General features: G+C 32.5%; 1 protein-coding gene and 1 pseudogene across 5 annotated transcripts in view; one reads left to right on the forward strand and one right to left on the reverse strand.

Annotated features, from left to right (window-relative positions):
- Nucleotides 1–326: 326 nt before the first annotated feature.
- Nucleotides 327–21,793, reverse strand: part of Nbn (nibrin) — a 39,039-nt gene continuing 17,572 nt past the window's right edge. For 4 of the 5 annotated variants that reach the window (XM_076835861.2, XM_076835856.2, XM_076835859.1 and 1 more), the window contains 9 exons: nt 18,039–18,136; nt 15,965–16,094; nt 13,811–14,086; nt 12,172–12,622; nt 9,097–9,165; nt 7,991–8,146; nt 7,084–7,197; nt 1,683–1,732; nt 327–506 (listed from right to left, as the gene is read on the reverse strand). In XM_076835861.2, the coding sequence (XP_076691976.1) occupies nt 476–506; nt 1,683–1,732; nt 7,084–7,197; nt 7,991–8,146; nt 9,097–9,165; nt 12,172–12,622; nt 13,811–14,086; nt 15,965–16,094; nt 18,039–18,136 (1,375 nt within the window). In that variant the 3' untranslated portion in view covers nt 327–475. The remainder of the gene's footprint in view (nt 507–1,682; nt 1,733–7,083; nt 7,198–7,990; nt 8,147–9,096; nt 9,166–12,171; nt 12,623–13,810; nt 14,087–15,964; nt 16,095–18,038; nt 18,137–21,793) is intronic. The other variant, XM_076835857.1, reaches the window with a different exon arrangement.
- LOC143382414 (U2 spliceosomal RNA) lies at nt 5,252–5,431 on the forward strand (annotated as a pseudogene).

Here is a 21,793-nt window from a genome sequence, read left to right on the forward strand (position 1 = left end):
GGTGAAGAGCAAGGTGCAACACTGTGTAATGCTATCATCTGTATAGGAATGAACAAAAATGACAATCATAGGAATTTGAACAGAAATTAAAAATCTGGAAAGACTCACAAGAAATGAGTATCATGGATTTTTTCTGTAATCACTAGATGGGTAGTAAAAGGGACACTGTCCTTTACCCTTATGTACTTTTAAGATTTTGGACTATGTTTATATTAACCATTGAATAACAAGTAAACATTTTAAAAATAGAAAAAAATTTATCATGAGAATGAAATGACAAAAGCATGAAAACAGAACAAACTATATTCATTACCACACACAACAAATGGAATTTTGGGCACTTTATTTAATAAATTTAGGACATGGAGTACTTGGGACTTAAATCTCTGCTATACACCATTGAGACATCCATGTTAGCATGAAGTAAATGCTTGTTAGGAAATCTGTTTCCACAGCTTCCTTTTAAAGTTCTCAATTATCTTCTCCTTTTTACATTAGGATTGTATCTGCAAAACAAGAAATGGTGTTCATTTAGATAAGTGATCCCATTTCTTTTGCCTTTAAAGTTAAAGGGATTTCCAACTACAGCCACACTTTGACAAATTAGATGAAAATGGTAATTTTTGTTCTCCGAATCAGAAAACAAACACATTTTTATTTGTTTTTTTCTCTTGATATTGCTTTGATGAATATTTAGTAGAAGACAAGTATCACCAATAATAAAAAATTGTGTAAAGCATTACAATAATTAAAGAAATATTAAAAATCTAGTATAGCATCAAAATAGGTCTCACATCTGCCTTTCCTCAAATTAAAGTGCATCATTCACACAAAAGAGCATAATTAACCTAATTACTTTTTTTTTTTTTTAACAAAGTTTTCTCCTATAGCCATTAAGTAAATACACCTGGGAAACCAGATAGTCTCATTTGATTACTTATGAAAATCAGTATTGTTTGTCAACATTTTTATCAGCCATTTATAATGTCAAATGTGAAACTAGAGAATCATAAAATTGGCTGCAAAATACTTAAAAATACAGTATTTAAGTAAGTTTGGGAAAATATTACTCTCTGTTAGCCAGCAGGTACCATCTATATAGTATTTTATTACTTTTTGAGAGGCAATTATTATAAGGTTTGTTGGGCCTCTACAAATGGTGAAAATGTGTTAAATCAGATTATATTATAATCACCCATTTTACCTCTCCTAAAGCCTCTCACAAAAACTTGCTTTGAAATCTTAATCCAGCCTATGGCCATACCACCCTGAACTCGCATGATCTCCTCTGAAATCCTAATCCAGTCTTTCTTTTTATTTATGTGTCAATTAAAACTAAACATGTGGTTTGGCATTTACTTCTAAATTCAAACCCATTCATTCATAATTTCTCTCAGAGCTTAAGCAAGTCACAAATTTACCCAGTAGAAACTTCATTTTGCCTAAATGCCCCATACAATTTTTTTCTGTATCTTATTATACAACTTAATCAACCCCAAATCTTGATGGTATATCCAGTAAACATAATTAAGAGGTGAAAATAATAAAAAGAAATATATATGTAAAATAATATTCTTTAGGTGAGGGACTAAGAAGAAACAGATTTTTAATCTCTGTGAGCAAAACTAATTTTTTATACACATCTCTCAAAGGTATATAAGAAAGGTGAATCAATAATTTACCTAAAGAGATCATCAGCCAGAGAGTCTTCTTTTGCTTGTTGTTTTTGTACCTGTCAAAGTTAACAGAATTGCAAACATTTGCTTAGTAGTGAACTTAATAAATTATTATATTTACAGGTTTTTAATTTTTTTTTAGTGGACACAATATCTTTGTTTATTTATTTTTATGTGGTGCTGAGGATCAATCCCAGTGCCTCACATGTGCCAGGCAAGAGCTATGCCACTGAGCCACAACCCCAGGCCTGTTAACAGGTTTTGGTAAGCTGTCTTTATGATTTCCACATCTGAGATATTATAAATCTTGCCTCTTCAACATCTCTCCCATTCAACAGTTTCTATTTTCACTTCATGCTAAGATTATTATTGCAAAATTGCTAATTAAACAACTTTCTCCAGCCAACTGCTCTGAAAGGCAACCAACATATATTGCTAGCTTGCTGAACTTTTAAATGTTCATTCCAGCAGAATTCTTTTACTAAATGAAAATTCAGTGCTCTGGGATGGAAGTGGAGAATATTTTGCTAAATGAAATAAGCCAATCCCAAAGAACCAAAGGCTGAATGTTTTCTCTGATATGCAGATGGTAATTCACAATAAGGGGCGGTGGAATTTTGGACTAGACAGAGAGGAGTGAAGGGAGGGAAGGGGGCATGGAGATAGGGAATGACAGTAGAATGAATCAGATATTATTATCCTATGGGCCTGTATGGTTACATGACCTGTATAACATTATGTACAACCAGACAAATGAGAAGTTATACTCCACTTATGTATGAAGTGTTAAAAGACATTCTACTGTCATGTATAACTAATTATAAAAAATTTAAAAAATATTTTTAAAAAGGGTGGTGGTGGCTGGTGATGTGGCTCAGTGGTATTCCTGTGTTCAATCCCTACCTAATCCTGTGAGAAGGGAAAAAAAGTAGTAGTGGGGCAAACTTAGGGAAGTAAGATACAATATGATATTTATGTATATATGAAGTAGACACACAGCAGAAGAAAACTTGCTTTACAGAGTAAATCCTCCCTAGGTGCTTTCGCTCTAGCAAAAAAAGAAAACCAATGGTATAAATGCCAGAACACAGAAGCACCTCTAATTCCTAATGAAATTCTCCCAATTCCTCCCCCACCCCCAAACCAACCAAACAAACAAAACCCAACTGCAGTAATGAATTGAGTACAGTCCTACACCACATATTAAAAAATACAGCTGTGTAAAGAACCAAAAGATTTTAATGCACCTCATTACCAGTGCTGTCCCAACCTATTAAAAAGGGCTATAGAACTGGCCACACTTGAAAATTCTTGCCAAGGTACCAAATTTGGGGAAAAGGTAGCCTGAGAAGGGAAAACATTGCTGGCAGTCTGTTAGAAAGGGTCTACTGTCACAGGAGGTGAAGAAGTAGAACAGATAATGATCAAAGGCATAAGTTCCAGGATTCTTGATAAGTGAGATGACCAACCTAAAACGCTTGGTTATTCTCTTTTGGGATAGAATGCACTCCCAATACAGGCTATTTAATTCAAATCTCGGAAGAGAGCTAGCCTAGCTTTTCAATAAAAGCAGCACACAACTCCGGTTGAGTCCTTCCTTTTTCTGACTCAGTGTTTCCAGGTAACAGAAACTATGTGGGTCATGCAATGTGCTTTTGATATCTCACTGATAGGCACCAGGGCAATTCTGTTGGCTAAGGGTATGCTAGGAGAGTTATGAATAATTTTGATTACACTCAATTTTTGCCTTACCCACTGGCTTTAGAATGCAATACCCAAATAAAACCGTATAAGATGCTTTGCTTAGCAAAGAGAATGTCTGTTTAAAACATTTCATTTTGAACAACTAAAGATGAAAGAAAATAATAAAGCTACTTCACAAAATAAAGAGAACCAAAAAAAAAAAAAAAGAGAGAGAGAGAGAGATATGGAAACAGAAAATGCAAAAGATAGGTTAAAAACCCAGTCTGTAAGAAATAATAATCCAAAACGATAACAATAAAATTAATAATATTAAAAGCAATAAAATACGAACAAAAAATTAGATGACCAAAAAGAAACAATGAAAAGGGAAATGTGAAGTAAACAAACTGAGGACCATAATAACATCCTTTAATAAATGAAGCAAAAATAGTTAATACTATTTCCACAGTTACAAATACTTTATATAGTTCAAGTTTCCCTGATGGAAAATTATTAGGATCAGAAAGTTTCAGATTGGGGATTTTTTTTTTTTTTTTTAATTTCAGGATATCTGTATATACAAAATGAGATTTTCATGGGGCTAGAATGCATGTCTAAACATTAAATTCATTTGTTTTAATATTTCATATAAATCTGACACATAGACCGAAGGTAATTTAATAAAATATTTGAAATAATTTTGAGTATGAAACAAAATTTCATGGTACAGAATCTTCCATGTGTAGTACCATGACAGCCCTCAAAAAGTTTCAGATTTTTGGAGTATTCTAGAATTTGGGTTAGGGATGGTCCACTCATCATATCTTTAATATTTAATCCTTACAAGCCTATGAAATAGAGGCACTATTATTATTTTCATTCTACACAGGAGAAAAAAAGTATAAAGTTAAATAATCTGTTCAATGTCACACAGATGATAAAGAACAGAATAGATACAACTGGAAACTGAAATCTGAATTTTGCGGAGGGGTACCAGGAAATGAACTCAGGGGTGCTTAACTACTGAGCCACATCCCCAGTTTTTTTTTTTTTTTGTATTTTATTTTGAGGCAAGATCTCACTGAGTTGCTGAGGGCCTCGCTAAGTTGCTGAGGCTGGCTTTGAATTCATGATTCTTCTGCCTCAGCCTCCTGACCTGTTGGGATTACAGGCACGTACTAATGGGCCTGGCTTGAAATCTGAATTTTTGACACGTCAAGGAGGCTAAGAACCACTGTGAATATGTGTGAAGAAACAGATGTGGTGGGCAAAGATGATTCAATAAAAGGATTGCTATTCCTTAAATGCAGCGAGCTCAGCAAATAATAGGACTGTCATAAAGTGAGGGAGAGGAGGTGTGGTAAGTTCAAATAATGTCCTTACTCTTCACAGTAGGGAGACAACCAATAGTATGTAAAATTAAAATATATATTTAAAACCCAAACTCATTCTAGTCTCACAGTGTTTTTCAAATATTCCCCTTTAGTTTCAGAGGTATCTCAGGAAATAAAATGTGTTGGAGGAAAGAAACATTTACACCAACTCAGCAATACTTTGAATTTAACTTGCTTCTATGGATCTCTCCTTCCTGTTGCCAGTATGTCTCTGTCTTCCACTCTTCCTCAATAAAGAGATACTTGGAATGTTATTCACTTAAAGCTTAAAGAGTTAATTCCTGAGCTTTAGGTTTTAATTTCTTCACTCTTTTGTATACTGCTATAATTCTTAAGAATGCATAGCTATAAAATAATAAAGCTAATTATTATTTCAAAAGAGAAGAGTGGATATGACTTCCATTCTTTAATTTTTGACAATAAATCTTGTGAGTGACCTTCCTAATATCTTTACTTTTATGAGAAACCTTCCTAACCCTTATATAAAATAACTTCAGTATTTCTTGGCCTTTGTCTAAAATGAATGTAATATCTGTTCTGGTTAGTCGAATATGTGATATGTCTTCTATTAGAGGACATCATATTAAATGGATTTTTGAAAATAGGAGATGGAAAAGGAGATATCTCTGTCACATAGTGACCTGGTACTGCAATACTTCCAGGGATGGTATAGCCCTCTTCCACCAAAAAAAAAAAAAAAAAAAAAAAAAAAAATCCCTGATTTTAAAAATGTGTTTTTAAAAATGAATCACTAAAGGTACACTATGCCCACAATAAAGCAAGAAAAGGAACCCTGACAAGTTAACAAGTACTAGAGTCAGCTTTTGCCCTCATCTGTAAACCATGAAAAATTTGATCTCATTTGATAACGGCATGGGGTGTGAGTGATATGAAAGATAACCTAAGGGACTTTACAGATCCCAGTACTATAGGGAGAAAGAGAAATAATAGGAGATGGTAAAAAACTTGCCTATTTTGACTTTGGCACTTGGTGAAAGAAAGAATGAAAATCTCACTTAAAGTATTTTTTTTTAATAACACGTTTATTTATTAATTTTTAACCCACGGCTTCGTGCATGCTAGATGCGCACTCTACTGCTGAGCCACAACCTCAACCCTCACTTGAAGTTTATAATGACAAGCCGGCTGTCGCTTGTTCTACTGTAAATATATACAAACACTTGAGTGACCTAAAACAATTACAAGAAGAGATTTTAACTTAAAAGTTAGAACTAGGGATGTAGCTTAGCATAGAGTGCTTGCCTAGCACGCAGGATATCCTGAGTTTGGTCCCCAGCACTCCAAAAAAAAAGTGGGGGGGGCCGCGGGTCTGGCAGACATAAGCATTATCTTAATCCTAAATCTGAATTTAGGATTCAGAAAATCCTACAGATTACATTTTGAGGAAAATGATCTGTTCATATACAAAGATCACAAAGGATATACTCAGAAATAAAATACCCTATGAGTAAAAAAACAGATCAACAAACACTTTGGTATCATTAGGCAAACACATCAGCAGAGAATAAGATTTAGAAAAGAAAGAAACAGAGTTCTAATAATGAAAAAATGAAATAGACTGAATTTAAAACTCAATGAATGGGTGCAATACTAACCAGAGCTAAAGACAAAAATAGTAAACTGGAAGAAAATATGAATAAATTATCAAAATATTATCCAGAGAAACAAACAGAGAAAGACAGTGAGAAAATTTAACTTATTTCAAACTAAAGTTCTAGAAAGAGATATGGATAAAGGAAAGGGTAATGTTCAAGAAAATAATGAGAAAATTGCAGAACTGTTGAAACACAATTTCTAGATATAAAAAGGACATTTCATTTATATATTACATCATTGATATATTATATATAATTTTCCATATGAATATATGGCCAACCTTTTAATTATTATTCTTTAGTTTCCTTTAAGATTTTTGTGACTTAAGTCTTTAATCCCCCTTTACATTATATTTTCATCTGTTTAAGTCCTACTTTTTTTAAGCAATAAAAATAAATCTAGGGGCTGGAGTTGTAGCTCTGTGGTAGAGGGCTTGCATAGCACATGTGAGGCACTGGGTTCAATCCTTAGCACCACATAAAAATAAATAAAGGCATTGTTTCCATATACAACTAAAAAAATTATATAAAAATAAATACAGAATTCCCTTAAGGAAATGTCACAGATTAATATTAATACCCTGTATTCTATAAATACATTTTTGAATGACCTTAGGTCACTTAAGTCTGGTTTTAAGAAGAATCTGCTCTAAGAAAACTGCAAAGGACTTGAAATGCAAGTCAAAAAGTTTTGAGGCCTTATTTTGTACAAACCTCCATTTCCTGCTTAAGCCACTCTTCTAATTCTGTATTCTTTCGAGCATGGTGAGCTATCAGATCTGACCCTCCAATGATGTGTGGAAGCTTTCCTGCTCCAGGAAATATGACCTGTTAATAACAGCAGTGAGGTTAAACATGTTAGTAAATTAAGATGACCATAAAAAAAAAGATTAAAAAGCAAAGATTACACAACTTTCAAAGATGTTTAGATCCTACAAATGAGACAAAGGAAACTGTTATTGGACTCATCTGCTTTTACCTGTTTTTTTTTTCTCTAGTTATTACCATATCAAGATTTAGACATGTCACTAGAATTTATGTACTTAAAAGTTTTAGTTTGTAGTTTTTATTTACAAATGGCCTTAGGTTATCATCTAGCAATTGAAGCAACCAAAGTGAACACACACTATAATTTAAAGCACTGTATTTTGTTTCAAAGATTTCAAGGTTTACACCCTTTCTAACACTGATTAAAATTTTAAGTCTTTTCAAAACTTTTCAGTTTATAGTTCCTTATCAGGGCATTTTGGAGATGGAAACAATTTATACTTTCAGTTGACATTTCAGTTGTTGAAAAACAAAGGGGTAAAAAAAAATCCTATGTAAACTTCATATCAGGTACATTGATATTATTGTACTTTAGGAAATAAGTAATAAATCCTTAGTATTTATGGGACATGCCAGGTAATAGCGACCTATAAAGAATTCAGTCTTGATAAAATCTTTGTCATTTTAGGTGTTCTATATATTAATTATTAGTTTAGTCCTTCTTATTTTTTTTAAAGTGGGAGAAACCAGCGTCATTTTTCAACATACTGTTTTTATTACTATTTAATGCCACTGTATTTCTAAAAACATTTCAAACATTGCTCTCTTGTGACACAGTTAAAGAAACACCTACCTTCTTGAATTTCTTGAAATTCTTTATTTGACCATAATCATAATTTACCACACATGGATCTCTGCAAGTGGAATTATTAACCACCAATGATCTAAATTCAGTCAGTAACACCTTTCTTGGAAGCATCTCACCATTGTCCTGAAGGTTATCACTGTTCTTAAATGGGGTTAAAATGGATAAATTAGAAGAAATAAGAAGGAAAAAGAAAATTATTTGTTATTTGGATATATACAGAAATAAGTTAAAATACTTGAAAAACAAAACAGTAAGAAGGGTTTATTTCTTGTACCTGAATTTTGTATTTGAAATCAAAACATCTATTTCAAAACCAGAAAATGATTCTATAACTTTGAAAACATTCTATACGTTCTCATCTATAAACTGTTGAAGTCTCAATAGTTTGTTATTTTTTATATCTCAAAAAAATAATCATTAATTCTGAATATAATACCTTATTAAATGAGGTGTTTTTTTATTCTAGGTCAATAGTTACTAAATCTGAAGATTTTTCCTGTTATCATTCAATTGTTCAGTGGTCAGCATTGTTAGAGCTGCTGAAGGCTAACCATTTTAATTCTTTTAATTGGTGAACTATATAATTCATATGAAAGTTGCCACCATGTCTAAGATAGTCACAAACAGGAAGAAAAGAAAAACGGGAAAAGCCAGAAGAAAAGGATCATCTGATAGTGATAGAATATAAGAAGGACCTCAATTAAATAAAAATGCCCTAATTTTTTTTGGAATTTATAAATATTATATTCATAAATCTGTTATTGAACTTGATATAACAACAACCCCTCTAGAAAAGCATTAACCTCATCTTACAAACAAAGGACCTGAGGTTTATAAATGTGAAAATGGCTTGTGCAAGGTCACTTATCTTTGCAGTAGAGAAGAGAATTACACCCAGGCTTTTCTTTGCACTACACTATATCATGATTATAGTATGATTTATCCATTTCCAGAGGAGGCACAATCATGAAATAGTCCAGAATTTAAAATTCAAAGCAATATTTAATCCTAAGAATATAACTAATAAGATGCTGATCCTTATAAGTCAAATTTTCATGAAAATTATATCAAATACAAAAGAATTTCCTTACAGATACCTCTTCTTTAGTTGACCACAGTGATTCTTTGAGCTCACATTTCTTCCCCATTTTGTTTTCTTGCTAAAAATTAAAATAAAAAATTGTGTTCACAGAAGTTATTAATAACATTTCTAAAAACTTTGAGATATTCATACTGACCCAGCCATATGACTTTCAAGTATATTTCCTAAATTATGAGATAAAAATAAAAATAAATGTAAGGATATTTTAGTATGAATATTGAAGCACAGAACTGGAAGGTATCAAAATTCATATAAATTATGTACGTTAAGAATAGTCAACAATAGGAACATAATATAAATTAATAAAACTGCATTAACAGTTGATTCAAACTATACAAAATACCAACATATTTTATGGTTGTCTGTGGATGGTAGGATAACCGACAAATCATTTGTCCTATTTTCCTTTTATTGATGAGCTTTCATAAATTCAAATTAATCCTTAAAATGATAAAAAAGAAAAAATTAAAAATAACTTCCCATTGAGTAAGGTTGGTTAACGGCATTAATATTAATTTCCTGGTGTGGTACTATACTGTAGTTGGTTAAGCTGTCCAAATAATTAGGGAAAATGGGATGAGGTTATATGGGATCTCTTTAGATCATTACTTAAAACTGCAAATGAATTAGCAATTAAATAAAGAGTTTTTAAAAATAACTTACACCAAAAGCAAAAACAGTTTTGTACCTAGATTTTTATTAAAATAAATTTAGTGCTGGAATGTGATGATTTAACTTTTAATATGTCCTAAAGTGTGTTATAATCAAATATCTATTTGTTCTCCAAAGTTTTTGTACTATATTTTTAATTTAGAATGTCATGAATTTTGAAACAGTAAAATAAGATAAAAGAAATTATGTTGTAGAATCATAAGCAAAATAGAATAATCATGTTGCCTGATATTATATATCATATAAACCTTACATAGTAAATGAAAGTTCTTTTCTGGTCCAGAAAAGACTGTTTAGTGGTACCCATGTCAAGAGTGCATAGTGCTTTGTTCTTTTCTTTCTCTGTCTGTGCTCTAATGACTAATGCCTGGGGTGGGTAACAATAGCTCTGGGACAATGTGCAGTCAATAGTGAAACATCCATTAGTGGTCAGACAGGATGGAGCAAAGAATTCTGTGATGAACTAAAACCACAACCATTTCCACACAGATCTGTGTGCAGTGTGATCCGGGGACCAATTTGGCACAAAATTTAAGGAAAAGGAAATTTAAGGAAAAGGAAAACAAGTCCCCCTCCCTCTCCCCCCGCCAAAAAAAAAGAGAAAAAACTAAAAAAAGAAAATATCAAAGAAAATCAGAAATAAACACAGGAGGAAAGGTTCTGTAAGGAAAAGTAGTTTACAAAGATGTGGTCAAAATAATATAAATAGGATCTTTCTTAAGACTAAATGTTTATAATATTAAGCAACCTCATTAAGTAGATGAGTTCCAGGATTGTAAAAGGCTGTGACCCTTGTCTTCTTTGCCTATTATATATTTTTAACAGTGACCAGGATGTTTGCAGTGTGATTAAGAGGGAAGGGGAAGAACGTTGCTCTTGTGGGACAGGACTGGTAATTTCAACAGTGGATTGTTATAAAGCAAGGCTGAGCCTCAATTCTTGTCTCTCCCACATCAACTCATCTACATTTCTACTTTTCTACCATGTTATGATACGGGACTAAGCTCTTACCAGATGTAGTTATTCAACCTAGGACATCTAGCCTCTGAAACCATAAGCTAAATAAGCTTCTTTCATTTATAAATTACTCACTCCAGAATTCTACTATAGTCAGGGAAAATGAACTAAAACACCCAGAAGGTAAACTTGATGTCTGGAAAGTAGAATGTCAGAGCCAAAAGACAAACAGCTAGGAAAGGAGTTTGATTATCTACTTCTAGGAAAGGAGTTTGATTATCTACTTCTGGGCTTCTTATATAAGTAAAACAACCTCCCCCTCCCCCAAAATAACCCTATCTTATTTAAGCCACTAATTTTAGAATTTTAAAAAATATCAAAAGAAATCTCAATTAATGGGGCTGGTGTTGTGGCTCAGTGGTAGAGTGCTTGCCTAGTTCACATGAGGACCTGGGTTCCATCCTCAGCATTACATAAAGATAGATAAAATAAAGGTATTGTGTCCAATCTACAACTTGAAAAAAAAAGAATAAAAAAAAATAATTCTCAGGGTTTTAGCTCAGTGGTAGAGTGATTGCTTAGCATGTGTGAAGCACTGGATTTGATTCTCAGCACTGCATATAAATAAATAAATGTCCATCAACAACTAAAAAAATTTATATATATATATATATTTTAAAAGAATTCTCAATCAACACAAGAAGGAAATTTTTTTTCTGGGTCAGAAGTCAGATGTACTGAATCAGGATCTGTAAGATTTTTGGTCTGGGAATCATATTTTTAAAAAGCTTATCAGGTGACTCTAATGCACTTAGTCCACAAAAGGACATTTAGAATTCACATTTTGGTTTCATCAGTTCTGTGTTCTGAGCTAATGAGTTAATCAGTACAGATAGTTGGTCGACTTACTGATACACGAAATAGAAAATAATACGAAGAGCTTTCTTAGCTAAAGTAAGATAAATTACCAACATTCATGAAAACTAGAAAAGCACATTAAAGAACAAAATTTATAACAAACATCCTAGTGATGTCATACGTTTTAATCTAAAAATTTACTTAGTAGATAAAGTGCTCTGTTCTACTAACTTTCTTGTACTTTCTGTGCTGTTTATTCTTTTAAAACATCCACTAACTTTCCAGCATGGCTGAAAATCTTTTATAACAGTATAGCCTAATTTGGAAGTCTACTAAAACAATCATGTATAATAGTTTTATTTGTTTTTATTTATTTTATCCTGATGCATAGCCACTGTATTTTTACACTTATCTTACTGAACAACAAATTCTTACACTTCATACTGGGTGTTCAAAACATTAATTTCTTTTTCAAGTGGACACAATAGCTGCTCATACTGTTAATACAAAATCTAGAGTAGTTTTTAATATTCTAAGTTACTATTGGCAATAGCTTTCATTTAAAAATGTTACTTACAGAAATTTTGCTGCTTTCTGGTATTGTTTCATTATTAAAATTATTATTTGTTTCTATATCCATCCTTAACTTCTTTCTTATATTGAACTCTTCCACTTGTTTTTCAACTTTTACTTCACTTTCTAACTCTGGTTTCATGCTCTTGAATAACTGGTTTGATATTTCATCTTCTACGGCCAAATCATCAATTTCTTTTCTTTTTTTAATTGATCTAAGGTTTTCTGTAGAAAGAGATTTATCAGAAGAATTTTTCACACTGGATTCTAAATCTTCATCATCTGTAAATAAGTTATTTGATGTTTTGTCCACAAGCTCATTCTGAGATAGATTTTCTGCCTTATTTTTCCATAGTGAGAGTGTAGCAGGTTGTGTTTGTTCTAAAAGAGAACAAGACATTTCTATTCTTGCTGATTTGGATGAAGACATTTCTTGATTTTCTTCATCTCTTTCCCTTAGGTTTTTTTTAAAAAGAGAGAGAGAACAAAACCAAAAGATTAACACAGCTACATCATTTTTTAAATTTGGCACTATTCACCACTCACTCCATTTAATTCACAATGTAATCCTGATTTTATTAACAATATCACTAGAAATCAACATATAAGCATTTGAAAATAGTACCAAATTCACATACATTCTGTTTTGATAGGAATTACAGGCCCTATAAATTATCCACCCTAAAGCAATGGAGAATTCTATCTTCTTTGCTGAAGTAGAATCAGATGTTATATCAAAGTGAAAGAAAAGGGATATAAATACACAAAGGACCTACTGCCAGGAGATCACAGCTTAATTTTATAATGTAGGGAACTTGTGGGCAGGGAAAAATTAAATTGGGTATATAATCCTGTGAGTTAATGGGAGGTGTATTCAAAATAATAAACAAGAGTGGCTAAATCTAGAACATGGCATAAACTGTATACTGCATATATTATGTGAATCTATCACTGAGAGTATTCTATACAATACTGTATTACTCACTCAATAAATACTGAAAACTTTGTACATGCAAATTGTATTGAAGTCCACAGAAGACACAGACTTGAGTATCTACTATCTAGAAGCTTAATGAATTTATAGTGTATTAAAGAGTTAAAGTGATGTACTATTAACAGTAATGTAAGGATACTGGGCACACAGATTATTCAAGAGGTTTTTGTAGTAACTTAGGTGATCAGAGTTTGAAGGAGGGAGCTGACAACACAAACAGATGGCAAGGGAAGGACTGATAAGCCACTGAAAATAAGGATCAACAATATTCATTTGGGAAGACAGAGGAGAAATACCAAAATTATATAATAAGGTAAAATTTGATTTACCTTGTGAGAGAGATTATCAAGGAAAAAAAAGCAAAAAAGGTGATTTTGGAATGCAGGTGTGGGTAAACTCTTCTTCAAAAGAAGTGCAGCAAACAAAACAGCAGATAAGCTAAGGTACAGAAGAAGAAAGATGAAGAATCTGTCTAATGGTCTTAATAAAGGAGGAAATTAGGGCACTTCTCAGAGTGAAGGAGCTAGGGGGCCAGAGCTTTCCAGAGGAGCACACTAGAGCATAACAGACTCAAATACTCTACTACAGTAATATAAAAAATGTTAATTTTTTTCAGAGGCACAAGAAAAAAATGTTATTAAAAATATACCTTTTTTTGGCACATGGTTGAAAGTAGTTTTTGATGGAGTTTGTCTGCTGCTGTTGAGAAGACCAATCTCTACTTTTATTTACACCTAGGAATTTGGTTGGTGAAAGCTGATAGTTTGGGACTTTTGTCCTAACCAAAGTATTTAATACTATATTGTTATTATTGGAGCTTGTTTTGGAAGGTTCCTGTACAGTGAATGTTTCTTGTGAAAGCATTCTGACTTCTTGTTCTATCTTGGAGATACTTATTTCTTTTGGCCTTTCATTCAAAAACATACTGTAGAAAAACAAAAGAACAGAAGGTAAAGTTCACAGCAACTTTTATGTAGAAACAAAGATCTTTAAATAGTTCTACTGTAATATGACTTTATAAGATTATATATAGATAATAATTTGGGCAATATATTATCCCAAGAAAATAGCTCCTCGGTCATCTAAGTGCCTTGAAAAAGGTTGGTATCTTACTCTTCTTCATCCCCTATAATACATATGTAGGGGCATGTTCTACCAAAACGACTGTCAAGTAAACAAGGAATATCAACCTAGTATCCTATTATAAATGAAACTAGGTGATAATACCAGGTGATTTTTATTTTGTTGAGAAATTTTTTTTCAGTATTTTTATGTAAAAGTACCTTCATAAAAACTGGAAAATTATAATAAACTCCTATTATTATAGTGTCACATATAATAGGGTATTTAGATCACTTTAGATGAATATGATTCTATCCAACCTTTAAAAAGTTAAATCTGGACACAATATAAAACATGAGGGTAGTAAAAACTAAAATAAATATGACCTAATATAGTGATATCATTAAGTACATTAATATAAATACTTCAATATGGAATATTTGAAATACACCATTGTAAATGAAAAATAGTATAGAATACAAAATAGCTAATCCCATCCATTAAAAAACAAAACCAAACCTACAATCCCTCTTCAAATAACCTCTGATATGGACAAATATTAATAACTTCATGGACATATATTAACTACTCAGATAGTTAGCAGACCCTATCAAGTATCTAAAAAATTAAAAGTAATATTTAACTATACAAAATCATAATACAAGACAGATATACCATCCCCATCTTTTTAGGAGATACATTCCAAGACATTTCTATAAATGCATGAAACCAATGGTAGTACCAAACTATATAAACATTTTTCCTATACATATACAACTAAGATAATTTACTTTATAAATTAGATAAAGAGACTAAAAACTAGTAATATAATTTATGACAGCAGACTATGATAAAAGTTACACAAACAGAGTGTCTCTGTACTGTACTCAGCTTTCTTGTGATGTGAGATGAATAATGTTTATGTGATGAGATGAAGTAAAAGATGAATAATGTAGGCATTGTGACGAAGAGTGAGGATACTATGTAAGGATTACTTAAACAGAAGTACTGCAATACCAAGACAGTCAGTTTGATAACCATTATGATTACCAGTGACCAACAAACAGATGGGTAGCATATTGAGTGTGAATTTCCTAAACAAAGGGATGATTCACATCCTGGGTAGAATGGTAAAAGATTTCATCATGCTATTCAGACACGAGTACAATTTAAAACTTGCGAATTATTTATTTCAGGAGTTTTCCATTTAATATATTTGGACCACAGTTTACCACAAGTAACTAAAACTGCAGCAAGTGAAACTGCAGATAAGTGGAGACTACCAAATTTCAAACTTATTTCACCAGTCACAAATGAAATACTATAATTCTTTTAGTTTTCCATGTATGTTTGTAAGGTATGAAACAAATTATCCTATGACAGGAATTAACAAATTACAGCCCTTAGGCCAAATCAGGTCTGTTATTTCTTTTTGTGAATGAAGTTTTATTGGAACACAGTCACATTCAATTATATGCTGGCTCTCTCTGACTTCTTTCATGCTACAATGGCAGAGTTAAATAGCTATAATAGAAATCAGTGGCCCACACTGCCATATTTACTGCTGATCCTTTACAGAAAATTTGTTGATTCCTGTCCTAAGGTATGATTTTTCCTGGCATCTCATACTCCCAGACTTTAACTCCTAAGAGATGACTTGCTAAAGACACTGACTTGATTTCTTGAATATTCTATTAACTTATTCATAAAGTAGCAATAATTTTTAACAAAGAAGTTTTACCATGTATCTGCTTGCTCTGATTCTGTGTCAGCTACATAAGCTGTAGTATTCACTGAAGCCACTGGCATTAGTTTTTTATTGACTGACAAACCTTGTGAAAGGCTGGGTCCCGGAGTCGTTGTCTTTAATCCTATAAATCATAAAATTGGAAAGAAAAATATCACAACTACTAGACAGGAGATGGACATTTGATCATTTAAAATTGTTAAAACTGTGCCATGCTGAGAGGATTAATTAGGTAATATTGCACCTGGTTGTCTCTAGTCAGTGCTCCCAATCATCTCACACCATCATTTCTCCAAACTTCAAACATGAAAACACAAGCCCTTTGTACTGCAGTGTAATAATGTCTTAACAGCTTTGACCTAAGAGTCAATTTGAATTAATTACTTGCTATTACTGGCTAATTTCTTAAACTCTCTGTACATTAGTTCCCTCATCTATAAAATGCATATGATATTCTCTTTCTTCACAGGATTATTTTGCAAATTAAACTGTAGCAATGTATGTAAAATGCTAACTTTGGTATCTGCACCTCAAAAGACAGCAGTTATTATTACTACTAATAATTATTAATGACCTACACATCTAATTAATTCCTGGTCATTAGGCCCTAAATGGTTCACATCTTCCAAAATGTAGCTTAACACATTCCTTATCCATTTAAATTAAGATTGTCGAGCACTCAGAAGGTACATGGCCCAACTGCATAAGTGCCATTGGATGGACTACAGTGTAAATGATACTCCTGCCCCCAGGTAGCAAATAATGATATGATACTGTTCTCTAACTTGTCTATTAGCCAAAGACCAATAACTGTTCATGAAATAAAAATAGAAAGAAACCAGAAAGCAAATAAATGTGCACAAGAATACAGACTGAATGCTTTGGTAGCTAGGCAAAGAAGAGGCAGTGATTAGAGAGAAAAAATGAAAACATTTCTAAGGTTAAAAAGCAAGAAAACAATAGAGGAATGATCTTTATAATGGCAGTATCAATTTATTTATAAAAAAGAGATAAAAGGTAGAGGATTATACACTCATCCTTAATTATCCACAGATGATTGGCTCTAGCACTTACTCTCCACTCACCCCCACCCATGATTACTAAAATCCAAAATACTCAAGTCTTATATACAATGGTATAGTACTGCATAAAACCTATACACAACTTCCTGTATACTATAAATTAACTCCTGAGGGCTGTGACTGTGGCTCAGTGGTAGAGCGCTCGCTTAGCATGTGTGAAGTGCTGGGTTCAATCCTCAGTACCACATAAAAATAAATCAATAAAATATTGATTTTAAAGTATTGTGTCCAACTACAACTAAAAAAAATATTTTAAAAAGTATGTACATGTTCAGTATAGATAAAATAGGTACAATATTTTTGTTTCCCAAATATTTTTGACTGAAGAATTTTTGTTAGAATTCTCAAATGTACAACCTGGGTAAACAGAGGGCTGAATATAATAAAGGAATAACAATAATCATCTCTGAGTACCTCCACAATAGCCACAATAGCTTTCTACTGATAACCTCACTCTATTTTGGACCCCTGTAATCCATTTTCCACACCAGAGTGATCTGTTCCTTCTGTGAGGGATTCTATGCCAGATTCACACATAGTTGCCTTTTCTCATCAATCAGGATGCATGAAGCTCAAATGTCACATCTTCAATGAGATCATCTCTGACTACCTCTCTAAAATCTGTTTCCAATCACTATCACATCACCTTGTTTTGCCTTCCTCTTTGTACATGGCCCTATCTGAAATCATGTGTATGTGTTTTTCTGCTTGTTCACTATTTTAATCTTGACCTTTAGAGTAAAAAGTTCACAGGAATAATGCTGTTCTTTACTTTATTCACAACTAGAATCTTCAACATCTTAGAACAGTGATTAATACATGGCAGAAATACTTATTGAATGAATAAACAAATGAATACACTGTTGAGTTTTAAAGGAAAGTGAATACAGTCATACCTGGCAGGTGTAATTCTAAAGTGCATATAATCTATCATCAATGTACACAATAATGTTGCTAAGAAATCCATAAGATAATGCTTTACTTACCTGTATTGGGTTGGCCCCGAGGATCACAGTAATTTTCTGTAGTCATGAAAATAACTGCCAATCCAATTTCTGCTTCAGGAATAGGTCTAAGACCTTGCCTATTAGGAAAAAAAAAATAATTTAAGCATAACAATATATTAAAACAACTTTTACTGGAATGGTGTCAAACTGAAACAACTTTTTTATCCTCCCAAAGTCATATCAGAATTTTATGGTATGAACAGAATTTTATGGTATGAAAATACATAGGGCACTAGCTTACTCACTGGGAAACATTATTAGGGCAGGTCCATCACCTGTTAGTAACTCAGCTAATTTCGCTTGTAAAATAAGGAGCTAAAGGAAAGAATACATATCTTAATAGTTCTAAAATTCAATAATTTTCAGAATAAAAAGAGTAATACGCAGATGAAATAACAACATGAACTTTTAAAAACAAATTTATGATTACTATGATTCTAAGATAAAACTTAATAGAGAAGAAGAAGAGAAGGAGGGAGAGAAGCACAAATAACTATGTGTAAGTTACATCTATACATGTGTATAAGTTTAATAAGTTAAGTCCATTTTACCAAATTTACATATATTAAGATATCTTAGTAAAGGAATCTTCTGATGAATTTATTTTCTTTTGTTCTGTAATATGAATGACTGATTTTACAAAACAAGGAATGTTCAATAAAATTTTTTAAAAATACTTCTTTTTAGTTGTAGGTGGACACAATACTTTTATTTTATTTCTTTATATGTGGAGCTAAGGATTGAACCCAGAACCTTACACATGCTAGGCGAGCACTCTAACAGCTGAGCCATAACCCAACCCTATTCAATAAAATTTAAAAATTTTTAAAATTTAAAAAATTTTAAAACTGTACCTAAAATTTTAACAAAAAGCTACATAATGTCTTTTAATACTCATTGTAAAGACATTTTATCTGGTTGTATTAGCCTAAAATACTTAACATGTTTTTTTGTGTGTACTGATTCAATTATATGTGCAATCATAACAATACTACACTAAAAAACCCAAGATTTTAAAAAGCATCATAGCCTGGCTGGGCATGGTGGTGCACTCCTGTAATCCAGTGGCTTGGAAGGCTGAGGCAGGAGGATTCAAAGCCAGCCTCAGCAACGACAAGGTGCTAAGCAACTCAGTGAGATCTTGTCTCTAGATAAAATACAAAATAGAGCTGGGGATATGGCTCAGAAGTTGAAAGGCCCTGAGTTCAATCCCCAGAAACCCTTCCCCACAAAAAAGCACCATAGCCTGGAGCAGTGGTACACAACTGTAGTCTTAGCAACATGGGAGGCTAAGGCAGGAGGATACCAAGTTGAAGGCCACCCAAAGCAACTTAGCGAGAGTCTGTTTCAAAACAAAAATAAAAAGGACTAGGGATGTAGCTCAGTGGTAAAAGTTCTTTGGGTTCAATCCTCTGTACCAAAAATAAATAAATGAATAAATTAAAAAATTTCAAATCAAAATATCAAAATACTAGTAAAAAACATATAGATATCTTTTTGATCTATGAATAGATGTTATGTACAAAACAAAAAGAGTGCTGACTATAAAAAGATATTTTTACTATATTAAAATTAGATGTCTTTTCTTTTTTATCCCACTGCAAAAGGTAAGTTATAAAGTGGTAATAGATTTTGCAATGCACATAAGTGAAAAAAAGAAATATAACATCAAGAAAATAGAAAAACTTGCTATAAATCAAAAAGCACACACAAATATATAATTACTGTATAGTACAGCAATTGGTATCCCCGTATATTTATCCCTGAGAAATAAATACTTGTTCACATGGAAACCTGTATATGTTAATTGAAGCTTTATTGTAACAATAACTATGCACAGGGCAAACTTCCTTCAATGGTGAATGATTCAAACTATGGAAAAAAAAAAAAAAACTATGGTATTCACACCATGGAATACTACTCAGCAATAAACAAGTATTAACTACTAATACAACTTAGGTGAATCTGAGGATTTTTGCTGAGTGAAAAAAAGCCAATCCCAAAAGATTACATGCTCTTGGTTTTCATTTAAATACATTTTATTTAAAAGACATTTTATTTATTTAAAAGTGTTATACAAGGCCCTGGGTTGGATCCTCAGCACCACATAAAAATAAATAAATACAATAAAGATATTGTGTCCAACTACAATTAAAAAATAATATTAAAAGACAAAAAAAAAGCAAAGTGTTAGAAACAAGCCAGGCACAGTGATGCATGCCTATAATTCTTGAGCCTTTGGAGGCCAAGGAAGGAGGATTACAAGTTCAAAGCCAGTCTCAGTAAAAGTGAAGCACTAAGCAATTCAGACTCTGTTTCTAAATAATATATAAAAAATAAGACTGGGGATGTGGCTCAGCAGTCGAGTGCCTGAGTTAATCCCTGGTAAACCCCCGCCCTGCCGTCGAAAAAGAAAAATGTTAGAAACAAAATAAATAAGTGGTGGGCAGGGTTTCAGGATGAGGAATGAATAGTGGGAAAGGAGATTTGGAGGTGGATATAGTCATAAAAAGACAACATGAGGGATCTTGTGGTGATGGAACTATTTTGTATGTTGACCCTGGTGATGAATACAGACATACATGTGATAAAATTATAAAACTAAATATACACACACCAATGACTAAAACTGAGGAAAATAAAAATAGGAAAATATAAACCTAGGTACAAAGAATATTGGGTAAATTTGTAGTAAAAAGAAGAACACAGGGCTGGGAGTATAGGTCAATGGTAGAGTGCTTGCCTAGCATTTTCAAAGCCCTAAACTTCACCTTCTGCACAAGAAGAAACGAGAAGGGAAAAAACATGATTAACAGAAAACTGGACAAGAGACATAAACAGGTATTTCACAAAGGAAGAAAAACAAATGTTCTATAAATTGTGAAGAATTAAGTATCACTGGTGATCAGAAAAACACAAATCAAAACCACAGTAAGCAATGATTATAAATCCATTCACCTGGTAAAAATGAAAACATGACAATACCAAGTATTGAGGTACTGGGGTGTGGATTAGAACAAGATATATACCATGCTTATATAATTATGTTAAAATGAATTGAACTGTCCTGCATAACTAAAAAAAAACTATTTAAAAAAGCCACAATAAAACTATACATTAAAAAAAGATGATATGCATCTAGAAGGATCTCTTCTATGTATCTCTTCTATTGTGGGTAGGAATGTAAAATGAAAAACAAAGTTCAGCATTCATATAATCCTGCAATTCTAGTCCTAGAAATGTGCATGTGCACATTGTATGTACACATAACACAGACATTTTTTTGGTACTAAGGACTGAACTCAGGGATGCTTAATCACTGAGTCACATCCTCAGCTCTTTTTCATTTTGAGACAGGGTCTTGCAAAGTTGCTCAGAGCCCTGCTAGGTTGCTGAGGCTGATCTCAAACTTGTGATCCTTCTACCTCTGCCTCTAGAGTCACTAGGATTAAGACAGGAATGGGCCACTGTATCTGTTGGCTAGAAATATTTTTTAAAATTGTATTCATTTGTTCTAATCAGTTATACATGAAAGTAGAATGCTCTTCAATTCACTGTACACAAATGCAGCACAATTTTTCATTTCTCTAGTTGTGCACAAAGTAGGGTCATACCATTCGTGAAGTAATACATGAACCTGGGGTACCTAAGGTTGCCTATCTCATTCCACCATCTTTCCTATTCCCATACCCCCTTCCCTTTGCCCAATAAAAAGTTCCTTCACTTATTCCATG

The sequence above is a fragment of the Callospermophilus lateralis genome, chromosome 16, assembly GCF_048772815.1.
Source record: "Callospermophilus lateralis isolate mCalLat2 chromosome 16, mCalLat2.hap1, whole genome shotgun sequence".
NCBI classification, from domain to species: Eukaryota; Metazoa; Chordata; class Mammalia; order Rodentia; family Sciuridae; genus Callospermophilus; species Callospermophilus lateralis.